Source organism: Erpetoichthys calabaricus, chromosome 11 (genome assembly GCF_900747795.2).
Source record: "Erpetoichthys calabaricus chromosome 11, fErpCal1.3, whole genome shotgun sequence".
Taxonomy (NCBI): domain Eukaryota; kingdom Metazoa; phylum Chordata; class Cladistia; order Polypteriformes; family Polypteridae; genus Erpetoichthys; species Erpetoichthys calabaricus.
This window is the reverse complement of record NC_041404.2, coordinates 21,697,897-21,725,201: the sequence shown is the minus strand read 5'-3', so window position 1 is coordinate 21,725,201 and position 27,305 is coordinate 21,697,897. Positions and strand designations below refer to the sequence as shown.

At 37.0% G+C, this 27,305-nt stretch overlaps 1 protein-coding gene across 3 annotated transcripts in view; it reads right to left on the bottom strand.

Moving 5' to 3' along the window:
• The window catches only part of rbm27 (RNA binding motif protein 27), a 124,978-nt gene extending 108,202 nt beyond the window's left edge, over positions 1–16,776 (bottom strand). For all 3 annotated transcript variants that reach the window (XM_051933462.1, XM_051933464.1, XM_051933465.1), the window contains exon 1: positions 16,555–16,776. In XM_051933462.1, the coding sequence (XP_051789422.1) occupies positions 16,555–16,613 (59 nt within the window). In that variant the 5' untranslated portion in view covers positions 16,614–16,776. The remainder of the gene's footprint in view (positions 1–16,554) is intronic.
• Positions 16,777–27,305: the final 10,529 nt, after the last annotated feature.

Here is a 27,305-nt window from a genome sequence, read left to right as displayed (position 1 = left end):
GCGTTCGCTATCTTTTGGTTATACAATATTTAATCGTGCAACACTTTTGCAATTAATTTTTCTCAGTTGCCATATTCTTTTTTGTTTTTGCCACATGTAATGTTGAGGAATTTGAGCATACGTATATGCCTTTGCATTTACGTCTTTATTTAGTTTGAAATAAGCCATTAATTTTGTATTTTTTGTTTTTGCTACTTGTAAAAGCTTCTGCTACTTCGCCTTCTTTAAATTGAATCATATTCCGTCCTGGTAAATGAACCGGTAATAATTCTACAGAATGACTTTGTCCGTGCATTGGTAATTCCATTAAATGCCACCCGCTTTCCATTGTACTAACGTATCGAGTATCTAAATATGCTTGAACTTCGTCCTGTGCTTGTTCTTTTGATAAAGTTACACGTACTCTATCGTGCCCTTTAAGAATATACTTGTAGATGTACTTAATACTCATCACTGATGCACAATACTCGACATTAATATGACAATCGGATCTTTTTAGCAAATACGGGTTATATGGTACAATCACTGAATTATCGATCATCACAATTTTTCCATCTTTCTTTCCATAAGTATGTTGTTCATGACGATTATCTAGTCGATAATCTGGAAAGCCAGCCTTAGTCATATCTGTTGTCCAACATGCCGAATCCTTTAAATGAGGTCCGTGAGACATGTGTTTAATGACTTTGTACCATAACTCAGGATTGGTTTCTCTGTTTGGAATTTCAGCACAGACAAAACGGTCTACATCATCAGCAGTTAATATTTTTTTTGTAAAGTAATCAATAAACGCATGTGAGGTAAACCCCGTTTTTGAAATTCGATCGTGTAAGTGTATGCTCAGATTTTGAGCGAACACCATTTTGAGTTCTTTCAATAAAATTAAGGCTTTCTGATAAAACAATCTACTTACAAAGTCGGAATATCTAGAGCCGATGTAGCTGGTGGCATTGTTTTCAAGAATCTTCGGATTTCTGGCCATGGTGGATTGCACATCATTGTAATAAATAAATCTGGCCGAACGATATATCATGATGCAATGGTAATATCCAGAACTAACTGCTGCAATGCTCTTGGACTACCTTGATATGATGATGGTAATATTACTGCTTTACCTATTTTGAATGTCTGAATTATTGATATTTGAATTTTGAACGTGATCAATGAGACCTTGCATATGTTCCGTTCCAAGTTTTTCTTGATTCGATTTAATAGAGACGATTAGCTTTGACTTTTAGATACGCATTTATAATGTAATGTTGCATTAGACGTTGAGATGACAGAAGTGGGTTAAATACATTGGAACGTATCGCTAATTTTGCCCTGAAATACTGTGTTGGTGTTCGTGTGTTTCATATTGTATGACCATCCTGTTTTTCCATCTGGGAAAAGCAAGGGAACGACTAATGGATCGGAATGTGGTGAATTATAAGACAGAAATATCGATTCATGTTCAGCTTTCAGATAAACACGAATATCTACTGTTTTTGATATTTCCGTCTTTCAAAATGATTATCACTGATAACTCATCACATGTTGGTTTATTATATACGTGCGTGATCCGATTCATATAGAAATCCAAAGAAACTTCTTTGTCCGTGTTTTTGAGATAAATTTCGCGTAAAGTGCGATACTTTTGGACATATGGATTTGTATCCATTATTGGCTGTATAATTTCTAATACATCCGATTGTTTAACTCTTTCGATTCTATGTTGCATCGCTTCTCTGTGATCATAAATATACACCTGCCCGAATTGTGGTTTCTTCGAAATTTAACTTGTCACTGCTTTAATGGATGCTGGACCCCAGATTCTCATAGCATATGGTCCAATCTTGTGTAAATCTACGTTTTGCGCATTGAATGATACAAATGCGAAAAGACTATTGTAAACTCGAATATTTTGCCTGTAGTGTTTGTGGATTTTACTTTCCCCAAACAAATCTTCGAATTCTCTTGGATATGCCTCCTCATCGTTTATAAACACTACTTTTCCCTCATGGCAACACGAATTAGACGATCTACAGGTCTCTGACTTGAAATTCAAAGCCTTACAATAGTTACATACTTCTGACATATCACCTATGTCCATATATTCGATCTCTATTCGCCTTTCCATCATTTCTCCGAGTAATAATTTGTCTTTGTTTGCGCTAATGCGATCTTTAGTTTCTTTTTTTTTTGACACTATTTTTTTTCTGTTTTCATATTCTGTATCTTGCTCTGTATGTGTTTCGCGCCTACATTTATTTGGAGTCTTTTGAATTCTACTGTTTTCATTATCTCTCACCTGCTCTGCATGTGTTTGGCCGTCTTGTTTTTAACCTCTTTATGACGTTTTACTTTTTTTTTTGTACACTTTTTTTTTTTCTGACCTCGCCATGTCCTGCTTTTTTTCCCCCAATGACATCTGTTCCTTATTGTTTATTTTCCCTTTTTTCGAGTAATAATTTCCGTTTGTTTGTGCTACTGTGATCTTTCTTTTTTTTTTTGATACTTTCTAATTTTTCTGCTTTCATATTCCTTAACTTTCTCTGCATTTGTATCGTGCCAACGTTTTTTTGAGCCTTTTGAATTCCACTGCTTTCATAATCTCTAACCTGCTCTGCATGTGTATTGCTCCAACGTTTTTGAACGTCTTTATGAAGTTCTACTTTGTCTTTTACTCTTTGTCTTTTAATTCTGAGCCCGATTGGACGTGCTTTTTTTTCCCTAATTCCATTTGTTCCAGGCGGATTATTACTTTCCTTATTTTCTGAATTTGCACCTAGATTATTCTTTTTCTTTTAAGCATTTTTTTCTCTCCAACGCTTTTAGGTCTCTTTTCTCCGCGCTTCTCTTTCTTCTTCATTTAGTCGTCGACGTTTCATTTATAATGTATTGTCCTTATACGCTTTATATGCACTGAGCGCCCTGCATTCGTGTGTGCTGCGAGGATTTACACTACTGATTGTTTTGCTGGCCGTGGTGCTCTTATTTGATATTGCTTGTAAGTAGGACGTGTCTTGCAAGAATCTCATGTTCTATGTCCCCGCGAGACACTCCGTGGCCATTCTGTTTCGTCTTGAGGGTCTTTTAAGTATCTTCCGTGATCTTAACGTAAAGATCACGTATCGTCTCCTAGTCATTCCCTCCCACAGGATTTTTTTATATAATAGAGAGAAGTACAGTAATCCCTCGCTATATCGCGCTTCACCTTTCGCGGCCTCACTCTATTGCAGATTTTACATGTAAGCATATTTAAATATATATCGCGGATTTTTTGCTGGTTCGCGGATTTCTGCGGACAATGGGTCTTTTAATTTCTGGTACATGCTTCCTCAGTTGGTTTGCCCAGTTGATTTCATACAAGGGACGCTATTGGCAGATGGCTGAGAAGCTACCCAACTTACTTTTCTCTCTCTCTCTTGCGCTGACTTTCTCTGATCCTGACGTAGGGGGATTGAGCAGGGGGGCTGTTCGCACACCTAGACGATAGGGACGCTCGTCTAAAAATGCTGAAAGATTATCTTCACGTTGCTACCTTCTGTGCAGCTGCTTCGTGAAGTGACATGCTGCACGGTGCTTCGCATACTTAAAAGCTCAAAGGGCACGTATTGATTTTTGATTGATTGTTTTTCTCTGTCTCTCTCTCTCTTTCTCTGCTCCTGACGGAGGGGGTGTGAGCTGCCGCCTTCAACAGCTTTGTGCCGCGGTGCTTTGCATACTTAAAAGCCAAACAGCCCTATTGATTTGTTTGCTTTCCTCTCTCTTTCTGACAGTCTCTGCTCCTGACGCGCACTCCTTTGAAGAGGAAGATATGTTTGCATTCTTTTAATTGTGAGACTGAACTGTTATCTCTGTCTTGTCATGGAGCACAGTTTAAACTTTTGAAAAAGAGACAAATGTTTGTTTGCAGTGTTTGAATAACGTTCCTGTCTCTCTACAACCGCCTGTGTTTCTGTGCAAATCTGTGACCCAAGCATGACAATATAAAAATAACCATATAAACATATGGTTTCTACTTCGCGGATTTTCACCTTTCGCGGGGGGGCTGGAACGCAACCCCCGCTACGGAGGAGGGATTACTGTAGTCTATAACCTATCAGTAACTACAGGGGCAATTAATTAAGCATTAAACAAAATGGAAATTAAACAAACGTCACTACAATTAGAAAGACTGAAATCAAATAAATCAGAGGGACTGGATATAATTTACCCACCCAGAATGACTAAAGAAATGTATTTTTCTGACATATTGCTACACTGAAGAAATTCCTAAAGACTGAATGCTTGCAAACTTTGTCCTATCTATATAACAAAAAGCTAATGTCCGTGTGTGTGTGTGTGTGTGCGTGCACATAGTCCCTCCAAACAATTTGATTGGTCAGTTTATCTTTGGCCTGGCTGGTCAGTTTCACTGCGGTTGCTTAGTCAAACTTGATTGAGACAGAAAATGCTGTGCAAGGGAGGATTACACACTTGAGGATACAGAGGAAAGGTGTAGGAGGAGAATGAAGACTTGCCTTTAAGCACAAGAAGTATATGCGAAACTATGAATGATATTTTCAAAGTAGGTAATGGGGGTTTGTCTAACCTTGATGGCAGTTAAAAAGCATATAGGAGGTGAGCAATGTGCTTCAAAATGACACTCTGAGAAGCAGGCTTAATGGGAACACAATTAATAGAGAAAGCAATAGCCAACACAGGTTAATACACACAAGCATACTGAAACAAAGATAAGGACAAATGCTGAGGATACATGAAAAGCAAAAGATAAATATTTTTAAATTCATTCTGTTACCTGTGAAGAGATAAATATTTTAAATGCATTCTGTAATAGAATATGACAGGTGATAGAATAAATTTTAAAATATTTATCTCTTGCCTTATGTGTATCCATAGTGGTGGTCACCTGGGTAGTACTCGCAGTGGTCATCGGTCTATGATACATAACATAGCTAATTATATGTGAGGTGATGAGGCGGATCCAAGAATCAATAAGTCGGTAAACTTAATGACTACTATAAGTAAATTATTGGAAGTAATCAATCAAGATAGGATATAGAAACACCTATTATAAGCTTGAGACATGAACATGACTTTAGACAGGCCAATCAGGTTTATTCACAGTAAAGGGTATGTCACATAAAGCAACTTTTCCAGGGATTTTCATAGCCTTCTTTTACATCATTTAAGTGAGTCAACTGCAGTTGGTAGCATAATCTCTTGAAGCCAGTCACAAAGTAACACACACAGCAACTCTCACATATAAAATCTAATATGCTCTATTTTTTGTTTAGTCACTGGGTCAGGCTTGTGTGCATGAGAGTTAACAACCTATGAATGTTCATTGAAAAGTACAATGCATAAAAAGGATGGATACCAACAACAACAATTTTGAAAAAAACTAAGGACAATCCTTCAGATATGATATTAACATCGGCTGTCACTTTTACAAGACTGCTGCTTATAGTGTGCCCCAAGGTTATTATAATTAACGAAAACTAAAATCAAAACTGAAACTAATATTAAAAAAACATTTTCGTAAACTAAAATAAAATAATTAACAAAACCGAAATGAAAAACTAAAACTAAACTATTAAAGTAGCTGGAAAGACTAACTGAAATAAAATAGTAATTTACTAAAATAATTTTAGTTTTCGTTTTTGAATGAATAGTTATTGAATAACTATTATTAGTTTTTAACCCTTATAACTTTTAACTCTAAAACTGGACGTCATCCACCACGAGCCACCCGCACATATTCATCCATTGAACGTGGCTAGTGACGGAGGGTGGGTGTTCACACAGCATTTACGGAGACAGAGCGTGCTGAATACGTTTGTAAGGCATGTGGAATAGAAAGTGATTTACGCGCCGCCTTTCTTTGCACTTGTTGTATATCAAAATGTAATTCAGACACCTGAAATTGGAATGTGCTGGTCAACAAAAACTTTACCATATGGACAGAAAAATCACGAGTTGAGTGAGTAACGTTTCAGTTTATTTCTTAGGTGCCTGCTTTTTGTTGACAGCAATTCACCTGCCACTCGCACGCGAAGTATGGAGAAAGTATAGTAATCATGAAAAAAATTCGCCCACGAGATGATGAATCTTGACGTTTTTAGACCTCCCCGAATCCGAAAATACAGTTTTTTTGGAATTGCATATATATATATATATATATATATATATATATATATATATATATATATATATATATATATATGTGTGTGTGTGTGTGTGTTTATAAACATGATAACTCAAAAAAGCAACTAGATAGATGGATGAAATTTGGCGTGTGGTTGTTACACCAGAATTGTACATTTGTATTAACTTTTGGGCCAAATCCATTAAGTGGAAGTGGTACTTTACCTGAACACATACTTGATTTTTTTCTTTTTTTATTCATGCAGCTGCAGATTCGGATTTATTCAACTTTAATAATATATTGAACAATTATTGTAAAAGTAATCTGATTTGATGTTGATGGTTCTTTAATTTACATAATACAAAAATATAATGATTGTCTTGTGGTTTACTCCTCAAATATTCATCTCCATATCTGAGTACACAAGAAAGTCTAGGGGAGACCACTCCCGATTATTGAAAATAAAATGGCACTGATCGAAAGACTGACAAGGTCATTATACAAGATCAGCATATTGTTACTGACAAATCCCTTTTGCTTTAAAAACGTCATTAACAACGAAGCGATACAAACCTTGTAAAATTCCTGAGTTGGCAATGTCTCTACTGAACTACAGGTAGGTAGGCGAAGAGAGTCTGCCAAGTGATGAAAAGCTAAACATACTAATGTGTTTTTGTATTTATGCTATAGTTATTAATTTATCTTTTTTAGTTAATATTCACAGCTCAAAATACCCGAGATTGTGAGAATACTCCAGTAGCAGAATTAGATTTTAAAATATCTGTCCCATTTTTTCAATGTTTCTCTCTCTCTCTCAAAATAGATAGTTGAAATCATCATATTCTTTTTGTTCTTAACATCAGCCATATCATACATATTGCATACCTGGGATTTTTCCTGCCTTACATCCAAACCTGCTAGGGAAGGCTCCAGGTTTCCTGTGATCCTGCCCTGATAAACGGGTTTAGATAATGTATATACTGTTCTTAATCTCAGATGCTGTCCCTGCCATTTTGTGCCAGTCCATACTCTTATTACCTGCTCTTACTCTGCTCATTAAGGGTTCACCATTCTTATACATGGGCTATTCAAGTCTCACTGCCCCTAACCTCGACACTACACGCTTGTTTTTCTTTGTTTCCTTCAATACAGCTAGGTGGGGTCTTCACACTGATTCAAGCCTAAGAGCCTTGTTCTTCCTAAGTCCCTGTGATTTTCATTGTCACACCTGTCAGAACACAGTAGATTCTGTTTTCTAATTTTTTATATCTTTAAAGGCCTGCAGGTGGCAAAATTTTGTCTATAAATTATTTGTGCCTGAGATGGAATCAGAGATCAATAAGGCTGGTAGAAAATAAAGCACAGTATGGGAGATTTTTGAATGCATTCATTATAAGCACATTGTCGTTGGAGCAGGATATGTTGTGTGCTGTAGATATTTAGAGTAAAAACCCTCACACCTTACAATTCACCTAAATTTCATTACAAACTGGCCCATTCTGTGCAATAAAAGGAAAAGAAAAAAGTGCCAACAGTCCGCGCAGATTTTTTCAGCACAAATGACATAGAAAATATTTTAGAAATTATAAAATTGTTCATATTCAGCACCTGGTTTTGATTATGCTTGTTTTTAATCGGACAAAAACAAAACCAAATAGTAAAAAAACATTAAACTCGTATTATATCCAAACCCATTAAGTGTACAGTTCTGTCTGATTGCAACACAAAAAACTAAACTCCATAGTAGCTCTTTAAAAATTTACCATAATTACTAAAACTCATATATATAAAAAATAAAATAGAAATATCTTTGTAAAATAAAAACTAGACTAAAACTAAAAATACACTATGAAGGAAAACTAAACTGAATTTCCAAGTAAGGTCAGAAAAAATATAGAAATAAAAAATAACATAAAAAGGCAAAACTATAATAACCTTGGTGTGCCCAACTGGATTAACCACCATCTAAAGAGTTTTTTATACTTGATGCATCCACGGAGGTCACAAAGGTCACCAGGGAATAACGAGATAAGAAAGTGACACACACTCATTCACTGGGTTTTCTAAAAAAGTGCTGCACAGTTTTTTTTTCTAACTATGCATCGATGCAGATCCTAAATCAGTGTATCCTAAATGATGAATTTGGAGACACTGGTAATGTGGATGCCAGAATGATAGAGAGGTTGAATATGATGCAACAGGTCATCAAAGTGCAACATGCAAAAATATTTCAAGTGTACCTGTTAATCATGTGACTAAAACCACTCACAAAAATATATTTTCTCTCCCTTCGCCGCTTTTGATTAATGGGTACAACACTCCACCTTCTCCTCTTAAAGCCAGTAATAACAATCACAACTCTCCTTCAATCAGCAGAGTCTAACTTTCTCTGCTGTGAAATTTTTAGGCGTACAACACTAACCAAACACTGTCACCAACTGACCAGGAGGCTATCAACATACAGATCAAACAAGCCACACACTTTGTGTTGCAGCCTGCATGCAAGGCTTAACATGCATACACACAGTAGCGAGCACATAAAGATGCCCCAATCAAGTTATTTTACAGCCAATACCTATCACCGATTTCATGATGCTGGATTGACAGATTCCAAACAGATTTTCTTCTTTATCTTTTAAAAAAATGTTTACACTAAACTCCTGCATAATTAGATGCATAGAGGCCTTATGTCTTATATTAAAATGATTAATTATAAAAATACCAAAGTTAACTATAAACCAACATTATTACCTGTTCCATGTTTTATTAACAAAACTAGCTGATTACCCAGTGGCTTCGCTCACTGAGTGCAAGGGGAAAAAAACTAAAAACTAAAATGTAGTATTTATAAAATAAGTTTACCAATGTTGTTTTTGAACAAATAAAGAGCATTTACAATAAATAGAAATTATATAAATATTAATTATTAAGTAGTAAAACATTTGGATAAAAGAATTTGAAGATATAAGAAGAGTATAAATTATTAAACAGTCAAACATTAACATTTAAGAAGTAAAGATACATTGAGAACTACTGCAGTGGTTTCAGGCAAACTACCTGCTTGACAACCTTGCACTGTGCGCCTGTGATTTAAGCGAAAAATTATTGTGAGGAATGTGGACGATGCCTTTCCGTGCTTAACAGGCAGAAGGTCCAAACAATCCCCATGTCTAATACTTAACATGAAGAGGTCGGTAAATCTTTTTAGATGTAAACCCTCCATTTTCTTAAAAGAATTCATCACAAAAGCAACCTTGAATGTTGGGGGGTTTTAGTGACCCAAATTAATCTTAAGGGACAGTAAGTAGCCGTGCACCGCAATTTACCAAGAGTCCCGATTCGATAGCACTGATTACACTTATTTGCAAAGATTTCCACTGTCCCAGGAGCCGACGGGGCACTTGAAGTGTGACAAACAGTGCGAGAAGAGAGGACGCTGCCCGAAACTGTGAAGCTGTTGACCCAGAGAAAAAGCCCGACATTCGTCGCCTCCCAGCGTCCACTTTGTTCTTACGATCCCTCGCCGCTGAAGGCGGTCTCGTCTTCACATTGTTTACAGCTCAGCGCAGTTAAAATGTAGAAAGACGCAAAGCTGTTTTCTTCATCTCTCTTACTATCAAGGTGTAGCGGGTTCCTCTTAAATTGAATGAGGAGCCCAGCACAATCAAAAATCTCCTACTCTTAGGAAAATTAATTCTATTAAGTACGGAACCCAACCGAACCTTAGCCCCAATTTGATATCCTCATCTGGAGTTGTCTTTTATGAATTTATACAAAGGAAATAATCACCCCAATAATTCTTTAAACAATCAAAAAAGAATATATTATAAATCAAACAAAACAATAAACACCCTTTAAATCCTTGTAAAATCTATAATAACTATACAAACCCTAATTAATATGCCACCTCTTTAAATACAATAATATACTCCCCAAAAAACGGAGAAACAGCAAAGAAAGAAAGCAAGCAAGGAAAAGAAATGGAAAATTACCCTATTTACAAACAGCATAAATATATTCACAGTACTTAAACTTATATTACATCTATATACAAATATAAATTAGACACACACACAGACACAATCCCCACACGTTCCCCAGTCTCTTATATTAACTTTTTTTCAAGTCTAAATTCACACGGCCTGGGAAATCTGCAATGAATCCAGTGATCAAGTCAGATACGTTCCGCTGACTCGTATACTGAATTTAAATGTAAAATAAGCGATCTCACCGGCCTGGCGACGATTCCTTTGTTGAAGGAAGAAATCCGTCTCACCCGGGCATCTCGGCGTTAGCGTCCATCCATGGCTGACGCTCGCACCATAAAAGCAAAGTGCTCCGAAGGTCCTCCTAGGTTAGCCGGCACTCCTGCTCCGTGCACCCAACCGTCCTTATTACAGAGTCTCACTAGCTTTACCGCTGGCTTCTTCTTTACATTCACCTTCCCAGCTCCTTATTTAAACAGTCTTTTTTCTTCTTTTCAATATCAGTAAAATAACTCTCACACAAATAAGTTCCTATATTATAATATGTTCTGTGGTCATACATCATTTCCGTTACCCGTGGTCTTACGTCATTTCCGTTTCAAACACGAAAAGAATTTTATTTATATAGATGATATTCTGAAAGCTTATTGTTCAGAGACCATAAACATACTAAAATACTTCTTTAAAATGCATATTTTAATAAAATATGTACAGACAATATTTATCCATAATACATATGGCATAAAAGAAAATAACTACAAGCTGTCATATTGTTTAATTTCTTCTGTATCGTACTTCTCTGAAGCAAACCTTAACTTTAAAAAAGGTTTTCACTAAATTTTCTCACAAAGAAAAAAAAAAAACAACATATTTGCATATCGATTTAATTAATTTATATTGGCAGTTAAACAGTGCTTAACTGTAAGCATACATGCACTTGTAGATTTTAATTCTTTCGCTATTAAAATGTGCATTATATTAGTATACCAGCTAGGCATTCCTAATTCTTGATGTGTAATTCTAAACATGGATTACCATTTTAATTATGCAGTACTTGTTTCTTAACAAAACTTATACTGTGTGACATACACAAATGAATAATAAACACAGAAGAAACCTTTAGGAAAAGCAGAAAATGTATCATGTTTTCTACGAAGATACAAGGCTACCATATTTAACAAGTTTATAAGTAAAACACTCAAATATTTCAGCTAAGCAAACAACTCTTGTTTACTAAAAGCAATTTCTTATTCTTCTTTATTTTTTAATGGAAAAATGTGAGCTACTGTACATGTTCACTCACCATCCGTTTTATTTAAAAGACTAAAAAAAAGTCTGAATTCATTAAAGTATATTTTATTGCCATTTGTCTAATAGCACAGAATTCCTCCTTTGATTCCTTTTTCTCAGATTATCATGTCATTTTCTTTAATGTTAAGGCTAGTATTGTATGCCTTGCTGCTCTCTGTTTACCGGACATTTGCCATCAAAAAGATGTGCTAGCCCAACTACCATAAGACTATGCAAAAAGGAGCACAACAACTAAATTACCATAAACCTTAGAAAACCAAATGATGAGAAAAGAAAAAACTTTTTGTGATCGGCCAGTTTACCAATCACAAATTGAGTCATTTGTACTGAAAATATCATCGGATTTCAATTGGCAGCAAATCGATCAGACCATCACTACAAAAGTGTGAAATTGCGCTGCAAGCAAGCAAGAGAAGCAATAGCACTAACATTCTAAAAGCAACTGGGGGAGTGAGGGCAAGAATGCCAAAAGTTAATTGCATTCTCATTATTCAACATAATTAACGCATACTCTGTTATGGATTTAAAAATTTTTTATATATATATATATATATATATATATATATATATATACATGACAAAGACAAGGTGAACCATTCCACTACTGCTTCAATACTAGCTACATGTGAGTCATAATTAAAAAAAAAAAAATAAATGGAAAACAACTTTTCAAATACTGGAAGAACATTTTCAGCAGATTAAATACGAAAAATATTTCACAAAGTAGCCATGATTGCATGGACAGGACAGCATATTAGCCAAGTCAGAGAAAATACACTGATGTATGCAAATAGCATTCAGAAATCATACATAAAAGTGGCCCTTTGTTTTTAGGCAAAATTAACTAACATTAGACTTTACTATAATGATCAGCTTGTAAGATTATTTTATGAAATATTCGGCTTGGAAAATAATATATACTATATACCAGGAACCTATTCAACTGAAAGGGCTTGTTGCTGCTGAGAAAATGACCCAAAATATTCAACCAGCTTGTTGATTACTTATGATGGCTTGAATGTTCCAACAATGTTCCTGTCACAAATTTTCAAGTGTTCAGCCATAGGAAATTGACATTAATCTTTCAAAATCAGAGGACTATACTCTATTACAAACATATGTTGACTTATGCACCCATTGGGATTAATAAAGTATCTATCTATTTAACAGAAATCTCATAAAAAATAAGATGCTATCCATTAACAGATATGTACTCTGGGTTCCTAACCAATTTACTAACCAATATACTGGACTTGAAAAATCCTGCTTAGTAATAACACCAACAATGCAGAAAGTGTGAAATATCAGGTCTAAACTTTATCTTTACTAAAATAAGGACCCACTTAATGGTTCTTGCATGATAAATTTTAATGCAGCTGTATACATAGATCACTGTCTGAGGTGAACTAAAGGTGTATGACACCGTAAAGAGCACACTGCACCTCAGAATAATCCTGAAGGTTAAACTGATGTTTTTGACAGAAAATTAAAAGGTGGGATTTAAATTAGGTCTGAAAACAAAACTTGAGAATATTAATGTACTCCTTCAGGTGTATTTTTGATAAAATATTTTTGTGTACATTGGCAAAAGACCATACTGCAACATGTGATGCTATGCACAATCTTGAGAGAGAGAATTCTATAACAGACTCAACTAAACTAAAAGAGAATATACTTTCTGAAAAAGACTCAGTCCAGAAGAAATCTTCTTACAAAATGTTACACTTTCATCTAATGTACCACAAAATGTGTTTCCTCCCCAACAGCACAGCCAAGATAAAACCTGTGAGTAAAGACAATCATGTTTTAGGAATGGTCACTTTGGGAAGATATTTTTGTATATCTCAGTCACTTTTTGAGTCTACCCTTGCCGCTAAAGTGACTTTAACAGCAGTATTTAGCATGATATCAGATGGAATAACAATTTGTTGTGATATCCTATGCCTCACTAGTGTCACAGAAATCTGATTCTGTTCGACTGTAAACAGTAAGAATCATAATCCACTGTTTATATCTGTGGTAATGTTTCATATCATCATAAATTAATGTGGGGTAATTTGTTAGTATTTGGCCAAAAAAAAAAAAGACTTGAATCTGTGCGCATTTAAGAGAAATCTCGTAACACTTTTGTTACGCTGCCAGTTAGTTGAGTAGTTGTCAGAAAGAAAATAATTTAGCTTTTACTACTGTGTATGTTTCCTTTTTTGGTGCAAATACAGTGATCCCTCGCTATATCGTGCTTCGCCTTTCACGGCTTCACTCCATCGCGGATTTTATATGTAAGCATATTTAAATATATATCGCGGATTTTTTGCTGGTTCGCGGATTTCTGCGGACAATGGGTCTTTTAATTTCTGGTACATGCTTCCTCAGTTGGTTTGCCCAGTTGATTTCATACAAGGGACGCTATTGGCAGATGGCTGAGAAGCTAGATTGCTTACTTTTCTCTCTCTCTTGCGCTGACTATCTGTGATCCTGACATATGGGGATTGAGCAGGGGGGCTGTTCGCACACCTAGACGATACGGACGCTCGTCTAAAAATGCTGAATGATTATCTTCACGTTGCTATCTTTTGTGCAGCTGCTTCCTGAAACGACATGCTGCACGATGCTTTGCATACTTAAAAGCTCGAAGGGCACGTATTGATTTTTGACTGAAAAACAAACTCTGTCTCTCTGTCTCTCTCTCTGCTCCTGACGGAAGGGGTGTGAGCTGCCGCCTTCAACAGCTTTGTGCCACGGTGCTTCGCATACTTAAAAGCCAAACAGCCCTATTGATTTGTTTGCTAGAGATTGTTTTCTCTATCTATGTGACATTCTGTGCTCCTGACACGCACTCCTTTGAAGAAGAAGATATGTTTGCATTCTTTTAATTGTGAGACGGAACTGTCATCTCTGTCTTGTCATGGAGCACAGTTTAAACTTTTGAAAAAGAGACAAATGTTTGTTTGCAGTGTTTGAATAACGTTCCTGTCTCTCTACAACCTCCTGTGCTTCTGCGCAAATCTGTGACCCAAGCATGACAATATAAAAATAACCATATAAACATATGGTTTCTACTTCGCGGATTTTCTTATTTCGCGGGTGGCTCTGGAACGCAACCCCTGCGATGGAGGAGGGATTACTGTATTTCAAAATAATCTGTTGAGGTAGACCACAGATTTGTGATCAGAAATAAACCTGGCAATATGTAAAATACCATTCCATCAAAAGAATGACATACCAAACCACTATGTTCCTTCACCACCATGACTAGGCTCATGTGTCTGGTCATAGCTCTGCCACTATAACTACATTTTTTGTTTAATGACTTAAGTACATAATCCTCTGTTCAGACCTGGTTTTAACAAAAAAAGCATAAGCCAAAACGATAACAAAATGCTCTGTATAATGCCTGTGGCACTGACCTACCATAATAAATAAGGGTATTACCGAATGATGATTGTTAGAAAAAATGCATCCAAATTCATATTGTAAATGACGCTGTAGCCATTTTAAAATGTTCTAATATAAATGAAAAAAGATGCAGATATACTCATCCATATATACATAGTTTGTGTGTATTTAGTTCAGTTTTTTGAACTGTTAAGTATGCGATATTTCTTATTTGAGAATGTTCCATTTCAAATGTAGACTTGTTACAAAAAATGCTTTTCAGTGTGAATTTTTACAGTTATAAAGAAATGTAACTATGCATGCTATAGAATGTATTATATAGTATTTTGTCCAAATTTAAACTTAAAAATCAAACATGTTTCTTCCCTATTCTAAAATTATAAAACAATATTTTTGTTTAACAGTGCTTCAGATTTACTAATTATACTGGCTGTATGCTTTGCATTCTTGTATTTTCTAATTCCTTAAGATATTTTTAAGATGTATAGTTCCAGGTTTAAAAAAAAAAAAAAACACTTCAATGTTTCAAATTACATACTAATTTGCCTAGATTTCTGTTTTCCTAAAAGCTGTCAAAGTATATACATAACATTTACATCCACAAATGTAATCAATAAATATGTCTAAAGTACAAATACTAAATAATTGTTATAGTTTTTTTTTTTTCTAAGAAGTCATAACACTTATTTCGAAAGCATTAAAACTGTAGTTGGGTCATATTCCAAATTTAAGAGCATGAAAAATAAAGAAAAGATAAGCATACTGATGTACACACACAGAATATTTCAGGAAATTGGCATTTGTGCAAATGGCACATGAAATTAAAAAAATGCTTAACAAAAGCACAAGAAATCTACCTTTGTGACAGTGTATTGGCATTAACCCTAGTAAGCATTATAACACAACAAAAACGTTTAAAATTAAATAAAAGACTTCCTCCTTTAACAATACATGAAGCCTACATTTAAGCAAATACATGCATACATTCAGAAAAACATTTTGATAGCATCTGCGTATAAACATCAACATTCATATAAACATCGGACGGTCAATTTTTACTCCCTTATAAACTGGAAGTTAGAATATGACTGAAGATCTAACCTCACTTAGACTGGGAAAACCAAAAAGGAAAACCCTACATCATATCCAAAAAAAAAAACGTGATCCATCATAGATTACCAGGAGATTTTTTGCCAGCATTAACCCATCAGCAAGTGTCAAAATAATTCTTGTTGCTATCGCGTCTCGTGTGTTTAAAAGTAGATCGACATAAAAAAAAAAACACTTCCATGAAAACATAAAATAAAATAAACTTTGATTCTATGAAGACCACATTCCACAATCCCCAAAACACAGCCTATCGCACATTACCGAAAAACTGCAATAAATACAAGACCGAACAATAAAAAAAAATCCGATTTTATTATAAACGCCCAAAAGAATTAACTGTAAGCAAATTAAGCACAAATAAAAAGCAAGTGCGCTATGTGCGCTATGAGAGCGCTCTGCGGTTATTCGCCTTTTTTCACCAGGTCGAAGAAGAGTCCGATTTCGCATTGAGCGATGGAAATGATTCAACGTCGGCTCATATTCCAAAAGAGGTAAAGTGCAAAGACACCACCATTCCTACCAGTGAGCACAGAGCTCACGGGTCTTTCACTGAAAGTAAATACAAGGAATAAACAGTTCGCCACATTCTTCCGAAAATGCACCGTCCGAGTTACTTACATAGGCTCTAATAGTTTCGCCAACCAAGACTTCAAAGCTTCTACATTCTCAATTATCATCTTTCCTTAAATGTATATTCTACTTTTCCAAGACTGCGATTACTGTAATAATGTTCCACTCCCCGCTTTCATCGTTGATTTTCAAAAATTAAGCTTCTGAGGCCTAACAGCAAGTTGCAAAGCTGACAAATTGCTTTACGTTCTCTGAGTGCGTGTGCGTGCTTTTTTCGGTCATATGATTGACATGGGACTTAGCCCAATCAAAAACGTTATTACAGAAGGCGGTGGGGGCGTGATCCACTCAATGTGTAGAGGAGGAGGGGTCAAATGAAGGAGACCGAACGTCTTATAATAATTATTCTTGTAACAGCTCGAGACTATATTTTTCTTATGAATAATAATCTCTGAACATTCTAATTGTCAGCAATGAAACATTTGAGCAGTAATAAGAAACACTGCAACACAACATTCTGTACTGTTTTCGGCAGCTTCGGCTAGATCCCCCAAGACATGGTGTGGCTTGATTGACAACTCTAAACTGGCCTTGTAATAGATGTGAAGCAGTAGTAGGAATATGTTGGGGAACGGGTCAATGTGTGTGGGGTCTGCGCTTTGATGCACTATCATTACATTTAGAGTTGGTTTTGGCTAAGTGGAACTGTCTCTGCTCCTAACTTTAGACTTCAGAACATAAAGTAAATGACATTGTCAGAGACAGAATTTTACAATAATATGTATGTACAATTTTCATAAAGTAACATTTAACAGAAGTATCATAAAGCAAGCAATAGGAACAGTACAGAAAAAAGATTTGTGAATGAATATAGAAAATGGACGTGAGCCACCCATCTATCTATATATTTTTATACTGGTCATTCACAGTGCTGTAGGTGAAACTGGTGAACCATCTCAGCTAAAAGATTCAGTTGCACTTGACTCAATAGGATTGACATAGACATAACATCAAGACTGCCACACAGATACTTGTCCTTTTATTAAGGTGAATATAACAAACATTAACACTGAGGTCCTGCGGTGGGGTGGCACCCTGCCCGGGATTGGTTCCTGCCTTGTGCCCTGTGTTGGCTGGGATTGGCTCCAGCAGACCCCCGTGACCCTGTGTTCGGATTCAGCGGGTTGGAAAATGGATGGATGGATAACACTGAGGTCTACATTGATTACTTAGGTTTCAGCCTTTCTTGGACAGGTGGGATGGCTAGTAATCTTCTAAAACTACAGCTCAAACATTTATATTTATTGTTTTTAGGCTTGTTATGGAATTATTATGCAAGAAATTTTATTTTTGTGTAGAATGGTTATTCATGATGGTTCACATGTACAAACAGAGACATTTATAATACTAAAGACAAACTTATGAACAGTTCAGTAACTGAGCAGGAGCAAGTCATATATATAAACTAATAAATATCAATTCAAGAGAGAACATAAAACAATGCTGACAGAACTCAAACCATGATGCCACTGACTTGCACTTGAATGTGCAACCATTATGCTATTCTGCAAACCGTGGTAGGCCTGCACTAACAGTGCCCTTTCTAACCATTAAATGCTAAAAATCATTGTGGTTTTCCCAAATTTTGTCACCGTTAAATTTTTCATTGAGGTTGTATCCAGGACCTCAGGATTAATCCTTTAGTGAAAAGCATTTTTTCATAGATTGAAATCAAATGGCCAAGAGGCCTTGTCAGTCAGTCAGTGAGTCAAAATAGATGTGTTTACCTCAATAGTGTTATAATAATCTGTTTATCAGGTTATATTTAAGTGGTAGTGTTTAAAATTGTTCTGTAGTGTTGTTTAATATTTAGTTTGGATAAAAATAGATGGGGAGGGGGCAGTGGTTATTTTCTCTATGGATTAGGACAATCCCTTTACATCCACGTTTGGTTTTTTTTTGTGTACTCAGTTTTTTTTCCATTCCAAAAACATTCCGAGTAGGTTAAATGGAAAATCTAAATTGGAAAATTATGAGCTAAAGTGGGATTGTACTTGTATATACCCAGCAATTGAAAGGCACCTCAACCAGAGTTGCTTCTGACCTTACTCTCGCCCAGTGATCTAACTTTGGATTTAGTGGGCTATAAAATGAATGGATGTAATGAATGGAAAACCAGACAGATACAAATTATAAAAACATAAAAAAAATTAGGAAAAAAGTGTTATTACGTTTTAAGTAAAAAATTATATTTATATTACTAATAATATAATAGTAATATTGGCTGTTAAATCATTATTACTGTATATCTTATGTTGCTAGAATTCAGTAAACTATAGGATAGCAAAGGAGTATTAGTTGACAGACTTGGCCGAAAACCAACTCCACCAATCTAAGCAGATTCTAATTTACTTCAGATGAATTATATTACTAATAATGTGATAGTATTATAGGCTAATAATCAAGTTTAATCAGGTTATGCTCATACTTTAGGAAATTAACTTTAATTTATAGCTACATTTTAAAATCCACATATAAACAAATGCCTCATATCTATTTTGGTAATCAGACTATTTAGTGAGATTATATATTCATCAGGAAAACTGAACTCATAATTTATTATTAGTAGTGCTTTTCACAGTGTGCACCCTTCCAAATATTTCTATGCATACTATAATGCAAAATATATAACTATTACATTTTTCCAACAAAGGATTATAAATCAAAAACGTAAGTATGCTATAACATTGCTGAAAAAAATGTAAAAAAAAAGGTTATCATCCTCAGTGCAGCCCTTAAAATATAATACTATTAACTTCAAGTAATATGGATTTTGGACTTTTTTGATTGACATAGATCAATTTTCCGTTAAATATTTTTAGCATTTTATAGTTATATCCCTAAAGACCCAGGACAATGTGAATTCACTGGATCATGTAATCTTTTTAATGGAAATTTTGCTTTATGTTTTTCAATGATCAAACAATATTTTAAAGAAGGAATAAGCCCTCGTAAGGGGATTATATGTACAAATAGCTGTAATAAGCATAATTGGAAAAAAAAGTTACTTTTTACTACATTGAGACTGCTTGCATTTAGTCGGTGTGTGCCTTTATGTAATTTACCAAATGCCAGCCCTCCAATGACACTGTAGCTGATCAAGGAGCTATTGAAATCTTTAAAAGATTATAAATGAGTTTAATGTGGTTTTACGTGGGTCATGTCACTTATTTGTAATAAAATTATTACATTGTAGGTTGGAATACGACATATACTGTATAACAACGAAGTATCGGTGTTGACAGTCTGAGTGGACACGACCAAAGCAATCACACTGGTCAAAGGGGGATTCCGAGTCACGTCAGATAGATTGTAAAACACTAAATCCATCATGATATATAGCAAGGGTTATTTTTATTCTTATTTTCAATATCGTTGATAGAACGAGAAAGAACTCTTGTAAGTAAACATTCTTTCTCACACCCACCAACTCTAAGATGCAAAAAACATACTCGCTAGTTTTAAACGTGCCTCTGTCTTAAAAAATAATCACTTCGAGGCTGCTCTCCGTCTGTGTCTCTATCACATTTCCCACCAATGATGGGAAATCAGCAATAGCACGTAGATTTGTAACCAATAGTCCTACCAAATCTCACGCGAAAAAGAAAAGATAATAGAAAAACAGCAATAATTCTGATTTCTTGATGATTTGGATGTTAAAAGACCATCAATCAATCAGGTTTCTTGCATATATAATAATATACAATATGTCGTTTTTTATTAATATGACACGTCATTTTCTAGCTCGCTTAATCCACATCATGCTCGTCTGGGGGTGCTGGCCCCTTTAACAACTGTATACCTCTAATCGTATTTGCTACGTGAAAGAGGCAGGAATAGATGTCAGCCAGCCAATCGCATTCATCCGCTGCGTCTAAATTTGGTAAATTTCAAGGGCGAGTATTTGGTTTTAATTTACAAGATCTGTATTTTATGTACTCGTACTTTATTCACAAATAATTTTTTGTCTCTTTTGTACAGTACATTGCATACATACAACGATAGACACTGGATTCCATTGGTACTTATTATAAAGATGGGGAAAGCAGCAGTAGCGATCAGTTTTACTTAATCAGACAACCCTAGTTCAGTCGATATCTGTTCTTCGACTGAGATTTCAGTTGGTCATCCAGTTACTGGGACCCCAAATCACGCGGTCGTTCGCGGCTCCTTTTAATTAATTTATTTTTTACTTCAAAGGCAAACGAAAGTCGGAAATTATGGCGATGTCTGAGTGACGGTGTCGAAGGGAATATAAAGATCTAGTTAAAATACATGTATTCTTGCAACTAATTATAAATTTAGACTTATTTTTCCTCTTTTTATTATGCAGTAAAACTTGTGCACAGGACAATTTATGTGTGACAAAACCCTTGATATATTTTTCAACGACAAATGTATTTATACCAATTTGATACCTTGTGAGTAAAAATACATATTACATATTAGGATATAATAAGAGATTGTACATTTTAAGTTAGGCATAAACCTACTTACAATATACTCTAATAACCTTTGGCTTTATCAATATAAACTAACCTGTTTCAGTCACTGGAGAAAAATGCAAGTATGTGGCTACTTTCCCCACACAAAGTGAATTTTGTACATAATTTTGGGTGCTAGCTGCACCACATTCCTGGTAACAAAATTCTATTCTTGTTATGCTCCAAAGAAAAATATATATTTGGTAAAGTACTCTATGCTACTGCACATTCATTTTTTTTTATATCAAACTGTCTAATTGTACACATTTATCCACTGGGTTGGTACTGGCAACCACTGGCATGGCACTATATTGGTGTAAGAAGTGGGATGAGGAAAAGAGCTATTATCAGACTTAGGAAATTGCAGAATATGGTGGAATGGTGGAATAGTTTGGGTAAAATTACACCAATAAAGTTGCAAATAAATACATGTGAAATGTGGTAATAAATAAATAAAAACACGATATGGGAGTATAAATTAAATGTGCCATGAAATATGTTTTTGATGCTTATTTCTTTGTGTATTTATTTCAGTGGGACTTCATACAACATTACATATTCCTTGAAATGAAAATTGCCATTTTCACTCATCAATGTTGAGAGGGTGTCTGTAGTGAGTACTGTGTTTTGAGCAGTGAATCATAAGTAGACAGTGCATACATCTTTGGCCATCAAGTGCTACATATTTAAAGGCAGACACCACACATTGGAAAAAGACTCCTGTGAGAATCATCAATTCTGGGGTTCTTGAATTAAAGTAGCTGCCTTGTATACTAATTCTGGACACCTTTTTTCTTGCACTTGTACTTTCCACAGAATATCACAGTCACAACTTTAAGCTGTTGCACATGCAAAGTTGTGACAGTGAGCATCAACAAGGCAAAGAAAACAAAATCTACACAGCTCCCAGAGAAAATAAACATCTTGTAGCCTACAAGCTTACAAGCACACAAGACAAAATTAATCCATCCTAAGTAACTGACTGGCCAAGCCTTGGAGTTCTAGCATTTTTTTTTTTGCAGTGCAGTTTTATGCCCATCTTGATTAAATACTTGAAGATCTACTGTTTATTACTGGCAATGCTAATGTCCTAGAGGTTCTATCAGGCATGAGCAATGTTAAGCTAATGGGTTTTCAGCATTAACACTGTATGAAATTTTAACTACATTCTCAAACCCATACCATGCCATATTCTAAATCCACTTAATTCTGAGCAGGGTTGTGGTGGGCTGGAGCCTATCAAACCAAGCACAGAGAACAAGGCATGAACAGTACTCTGGAGACAGGGCACCAGTCCATCACAGTGGAATTCTCAAAGTCATGTAGTAGAATACTGAGCTCTGCCTGGTCAACCTAAGTCCTTAATCTTAATGATAGCAGCATTTTCTGAATTAAAAAATGTTTTAATTTCAACAACACCACAACTATTATTGAAAAGAAAGTTTCTCCCACACATTGCGACTTTCAAGATTGAAGGCACTAAAAACTGTAAAATGTTGTGCTCCGGAAGCTTCTGTTTCACTGATGCTAAATAAACACAGTTACACACCACTGAGATTTAAAACCTACAATACTGTACACAGTATGTTCCATTTACTTCCAATTATATGTCCTTCATCTGATTATGTCTTGTGATTCACTAAAAAACTTTTTCTTTTTGCATTTTCATATTATTTCTTTCAGTTTGTCTTATATTTAAAAAATATCATGTTTCAGTTTATTATCTTATTGCTAAAAACTTTATGCTTGTGTATGTTGAGTATAGTTGTCACATGTGCCTCTAGGTATCATGTGCCTACAGTATGGTCATCAGTCTGCCAAATACTGAGTTTATTGAAGGCATATTTCTGGCATTTATTCTATAATTGTACAGGAGACTTTGTACTTGTGGATAAAGAGTTTGTTCCCTTTGAACAGAATGTTAGTCAATGACATTCTAATGATCTGCAGAGGCATCCACAGAAAAGCATCAGGAAAAAACAAAACATGACAAAAAAAACATCCGGAGCAGTGGCATACACAAAACTGCATTTTAAACCATGATAGAGCACCTGCACACCCTGTGATATCAGTCAAAGAGTTTTTGTTTAAAAATAATGTGGTTGTTGTTTTGCCTCCATCAAACTGTATTCATTAGATCTCACTCACTGTGACTTTTTGTTCCTGAAATTAAAACTGAAACTAAAGGGAAGAAGTAGCTTCAACTCCCACCTCCAGCAGAACTTCGACCACGTCCTGAGGGAGGTGGAGGACATTGAGTCTGAATGGGCCATGTTCAGTGCCTCTATTGTTGAGGCGGCTAACCAGAGCTGTGGCCATAAGGTGGTCGATGCCTGTCATGGCGGCAATCCCCGAACCCGTTGGTGGACACCGACGGTGAGGGATGCTGTCAAGCTGAAGAAGGAGTCCTACAGGACCCTTTTGTCCTGTGGGACTCTGGAGGCAGCTAATAGGTACCGGCAGGCCAAGTGGAATGCGGCTTCGGTGGTTGCTGAGGCAAAAACTCGGGCATGGGAGGAGTTTGGGGAGGCCATGGAGAGCGACTTTCGGATGGCTTCGAGAAGATTTTGGTCCACTGTCCGGCGTCTCAGGAGGGGGAAGCAGTGCAGTGTCAACACTGTATATGGTGGGGATGGTGCGCTGCTGACCTCGACTCAGGACGTTGTGGGTTGGTGGGGGGAGTACTTCGAAGACCTCCTCAATCCCACTAACATGCCTTCCAATGAGGAAGCAGAGCCTGGGGACTCGGAGGTGGGCTCCCCCATCTCTGGGACTGAGGTCACCGAGGTGGTCAAAAAACTCCTTGGTGGCAGGGCCCCGGGGGTGGATGAGATACGCCTGGAGTTCCTCAAAGCTCTGGATGTTGTAGGGCTGTCTTGGTTGACACGTCTCTGCAACATTGCATGGACATCAGGGACAGTGCCTCTGGATTGGCAGACCGGGGTGGTGGTCCCCAGAAGGGGGACCGGAGGGTGTGTTCCAACTACAGAGGGATCACACTCCTCAGCCTCCCTGGAAAAGTCTATTCGGGGGTTCTGGAGAGGAGGGTTCGTCGGATTGTCGAACCTCGGATTCAGGAGGAACAGTGTGGTTTTCGTTCTGGTCGCGGAACTGTGGACCAGCTCTACACCCTTAGCAGAGTCTTGGAGGGTGCATGGGAGTTCGTTCAACCAGTCTGCATGTGTTTTGTGGACTTGGAAAAGGCGTTCGACCGTGTCCCTCGGGAAATCCTGTGGGGGATGCTCCGGGAGTATGTGGTACAGGACCCCCTGATAACAGCTGTTCTGTCCCTGTACAACTGGTGTCAGAGCTTGGTCCGCATTGCCGGCAGTAACTCGAACTCGTTTCCAGTGAGAGTTGGACTCCGCCAGGGCTGCCCTTTGTCACCGATTCTGTTCATAACTTTTATGGACAGAATTTCTAGGCGCAGTCAGGGCGTTGAGGGGGTCCGGTTTGGTGGACTCAGGATTGGGTCACTGCTTTTTGCAGATGATGTTGTCCTGTTTGCTCTGATCTGGCCGTGATCTTCAGCTCTCTCTGGATCGGTTCGCAGCTGAGTGTGAAGCGGCTGGGATGGGAATCAGTACCTCCAAATCCGAGACCATGGTCCTCAGCCGGAAAAGGGTGTAGCACCCTCTCAGGGTTGGGAGTGAGATCCTGCCCCAAGTGGAGGAGTTCAAGTATCTCGGGGTCTTGTTCATGAGTGAGGGAAGAATGGAGCGTGAGATCAACAGGCGGATCGGTGCGGCGTCCGCAGTGATGCGGGCTCTGCATCGGTCTGTCGTGGTGATAAAGGAGCTGAGCCGTAAGGCAAAGCTCTCAATTTACCATTCGATCTATGTTTCTACCCTCACCTATGGTCATGAGCTATGGGTAGTGACCGAAAGAATGAGATGGCGAATACATGTGGCTGAAATGAGTTTCCTCCGCAGGGTGTCTGGGCTCTCCCTTAAAGATAGGGTGAGAAGCTCAGTCATCCGGGAGGAACTCAGAGTAGAGCCGCTGCTCCTCCGCATCAAGAGGAGTCAGATGAGGTGGCTCGGGCATCTGATCAGGATGCCACCTGGACGCCTCCCTGGTGAGGTGTTCTGGGCACGTCCAACCGGGAGGAGGCCCCGGAGAAGACCCAGGACACGCTGGAGGGACTATGTCTCTTGGCTGGCCTGGGAACGCCTCGGGATTCTCCCGGAAGAGCTAGAAGAAGTGGCCGGAGAGAGGGAAGTCTGGACATCTCTGCTCAAGCTGCTGCCCCTGCGACCCGACCTCGGATAAGTGGAAGTGGATGGATGGATGGATGGATGAACTAAAGGGAAGATAAAAAATACAGAAAAAAAACACCAAAGGCCCTGGAGACAGTAACAAAAGATGAGTACTGGAAATGTTAGTAGGAATGGGAGAAGCACTGAGTCAAGTATATTGCCTCTCCAGAAGAATATTTTAAAGGTGACCAAATGGGTATTCCTGGAAGTTTTATAATAAAGTTTTTTTTTTTTTAACAATTCCGTGCATTTTTGACCCCCCCTCCTTCCCCCCTAAAATGTATGGTTCCTAGTGTGGTTTTAATATCTTAAATAATTATAGTACATTCACATTTTATTGCTTTTAATATATTTGGTAACTTTCAGATAAAAATTTATGTTTTTTATATGTAAAAAAACTGCGGTGGGCTGGCGCCTTGCCCGGGGTTTGTTTCCTGCCTTGCGCCCTGTGTTGGCTGGGATTGGCTCCAGCAGACCCCGTGACCCTGTGTTCGGATTCAGCGGGTTGGATAATGGATGGATGGATGGATATATGTAAAAAAATGTTATTGAGCTCCAAAGTTGCAGGTTCAGACTCTCTAGGCTGTTCACAGTTTGTGTAAAGTTTTTCTTTAGGTACTTCATTTTTTGTCTCACGTGTCAAAGATATACCAGTTAAATTAAATGAAAACTCTAAATAGCACACTTATCCATTTCAGGGTCACTGGCACCCAGAAACTTTCCAAAACAATTAGTCACAGCCTAGGGCAGCTCTGGGCACAGGACAAGAACTACAGACATGAATGGGGTGCCAGTCCAGGGTACTGTGGCATTGCAATTTCCATTTAGATGTTCTTCATTTCCACAAAGAAGTAGTAAAAATCAGTAAGGCAGAAGAAGACTGAAAGAGGAACTCCACAAAATTAACCTCATTTGGTACGTTTTCTTCTTCTTATGACTGCTCCTGTTAGGGGTTGCCACAGCGGATCATCTTTTTCCATCTCTTCCTGTCCTCTTCATCTTGCTCTGTCACACCCATCACATGGGTACTAAGGGGACTATAAAAGTGATGTTAAGGTTTAGCAAAGATGATTTTGAGAAACACTGCCTAATGCATTATCTAATATGTAGTAACAACTGAGCTTTCAACACATTAATTGACTGACAGATTAATAAATAATTCCCTGTATTGGAATATCTTTAAAATAAAATCTTTGTTTCTATGAGAACATAAACTGCTATAACTAAAGCATGAAGGAGACTGACTTTTGTCTTATCATCCATTTTCAAGTTTACTCAGATATTGTAGCTATCTTTAAAGAATAGTGACACATGAAAAATGTTACGATTAAACTGTAAAAGATAGCCTACATACAAAATGAAAAATGACCATAACTTGTATAGTGATGGGCATAAAAAAAAAAAATAAAAAAAAAACCACTGAAATGTGTTTCAAGCTAATAATTACTAGTAGGAGTCTTGAGCTCTACATTCAGGTTCTGACATTCTGATCAATCTGACTCAAGATCTTCATTAAGGGAGTAGAATGTGAAGGCGTTCATGGGGTGCACTTTTGCCTTGATGTTTTCTGTTACACATGGTTAATGAAGGGGTCTGTTGTTTGTATACAAATACAATAAATATCAGGATATAATATTTTTAAAGTCGTGATTTTTTTTTAAGAAAACCAAAAACTAATTAGGCTTCCCAGTCAGGTGTAAAACCTTCTTGATAATACGAAGGGGGCATATGCGACACCAGTTTCCTCCCATTCTACTATATATGTATATATAGAATAGAGAGAGAGAGGACACATGTAATTGCACGTGCACTTACATATTTCTGATCCTAACGACATGCCGTAGTATGAACAAGAGATTTAGTTTCCGCTGACGTTGTGCTTCTTTGGCTTACAGTGTGAGTGTGTGACTGCCTTCTGGGAATTGAAGTTGTTTGTTGCTTCAGATAAATGATAATGAATTAAAAATAGACAGCAATTCCCGAAATGCTCAGCGAC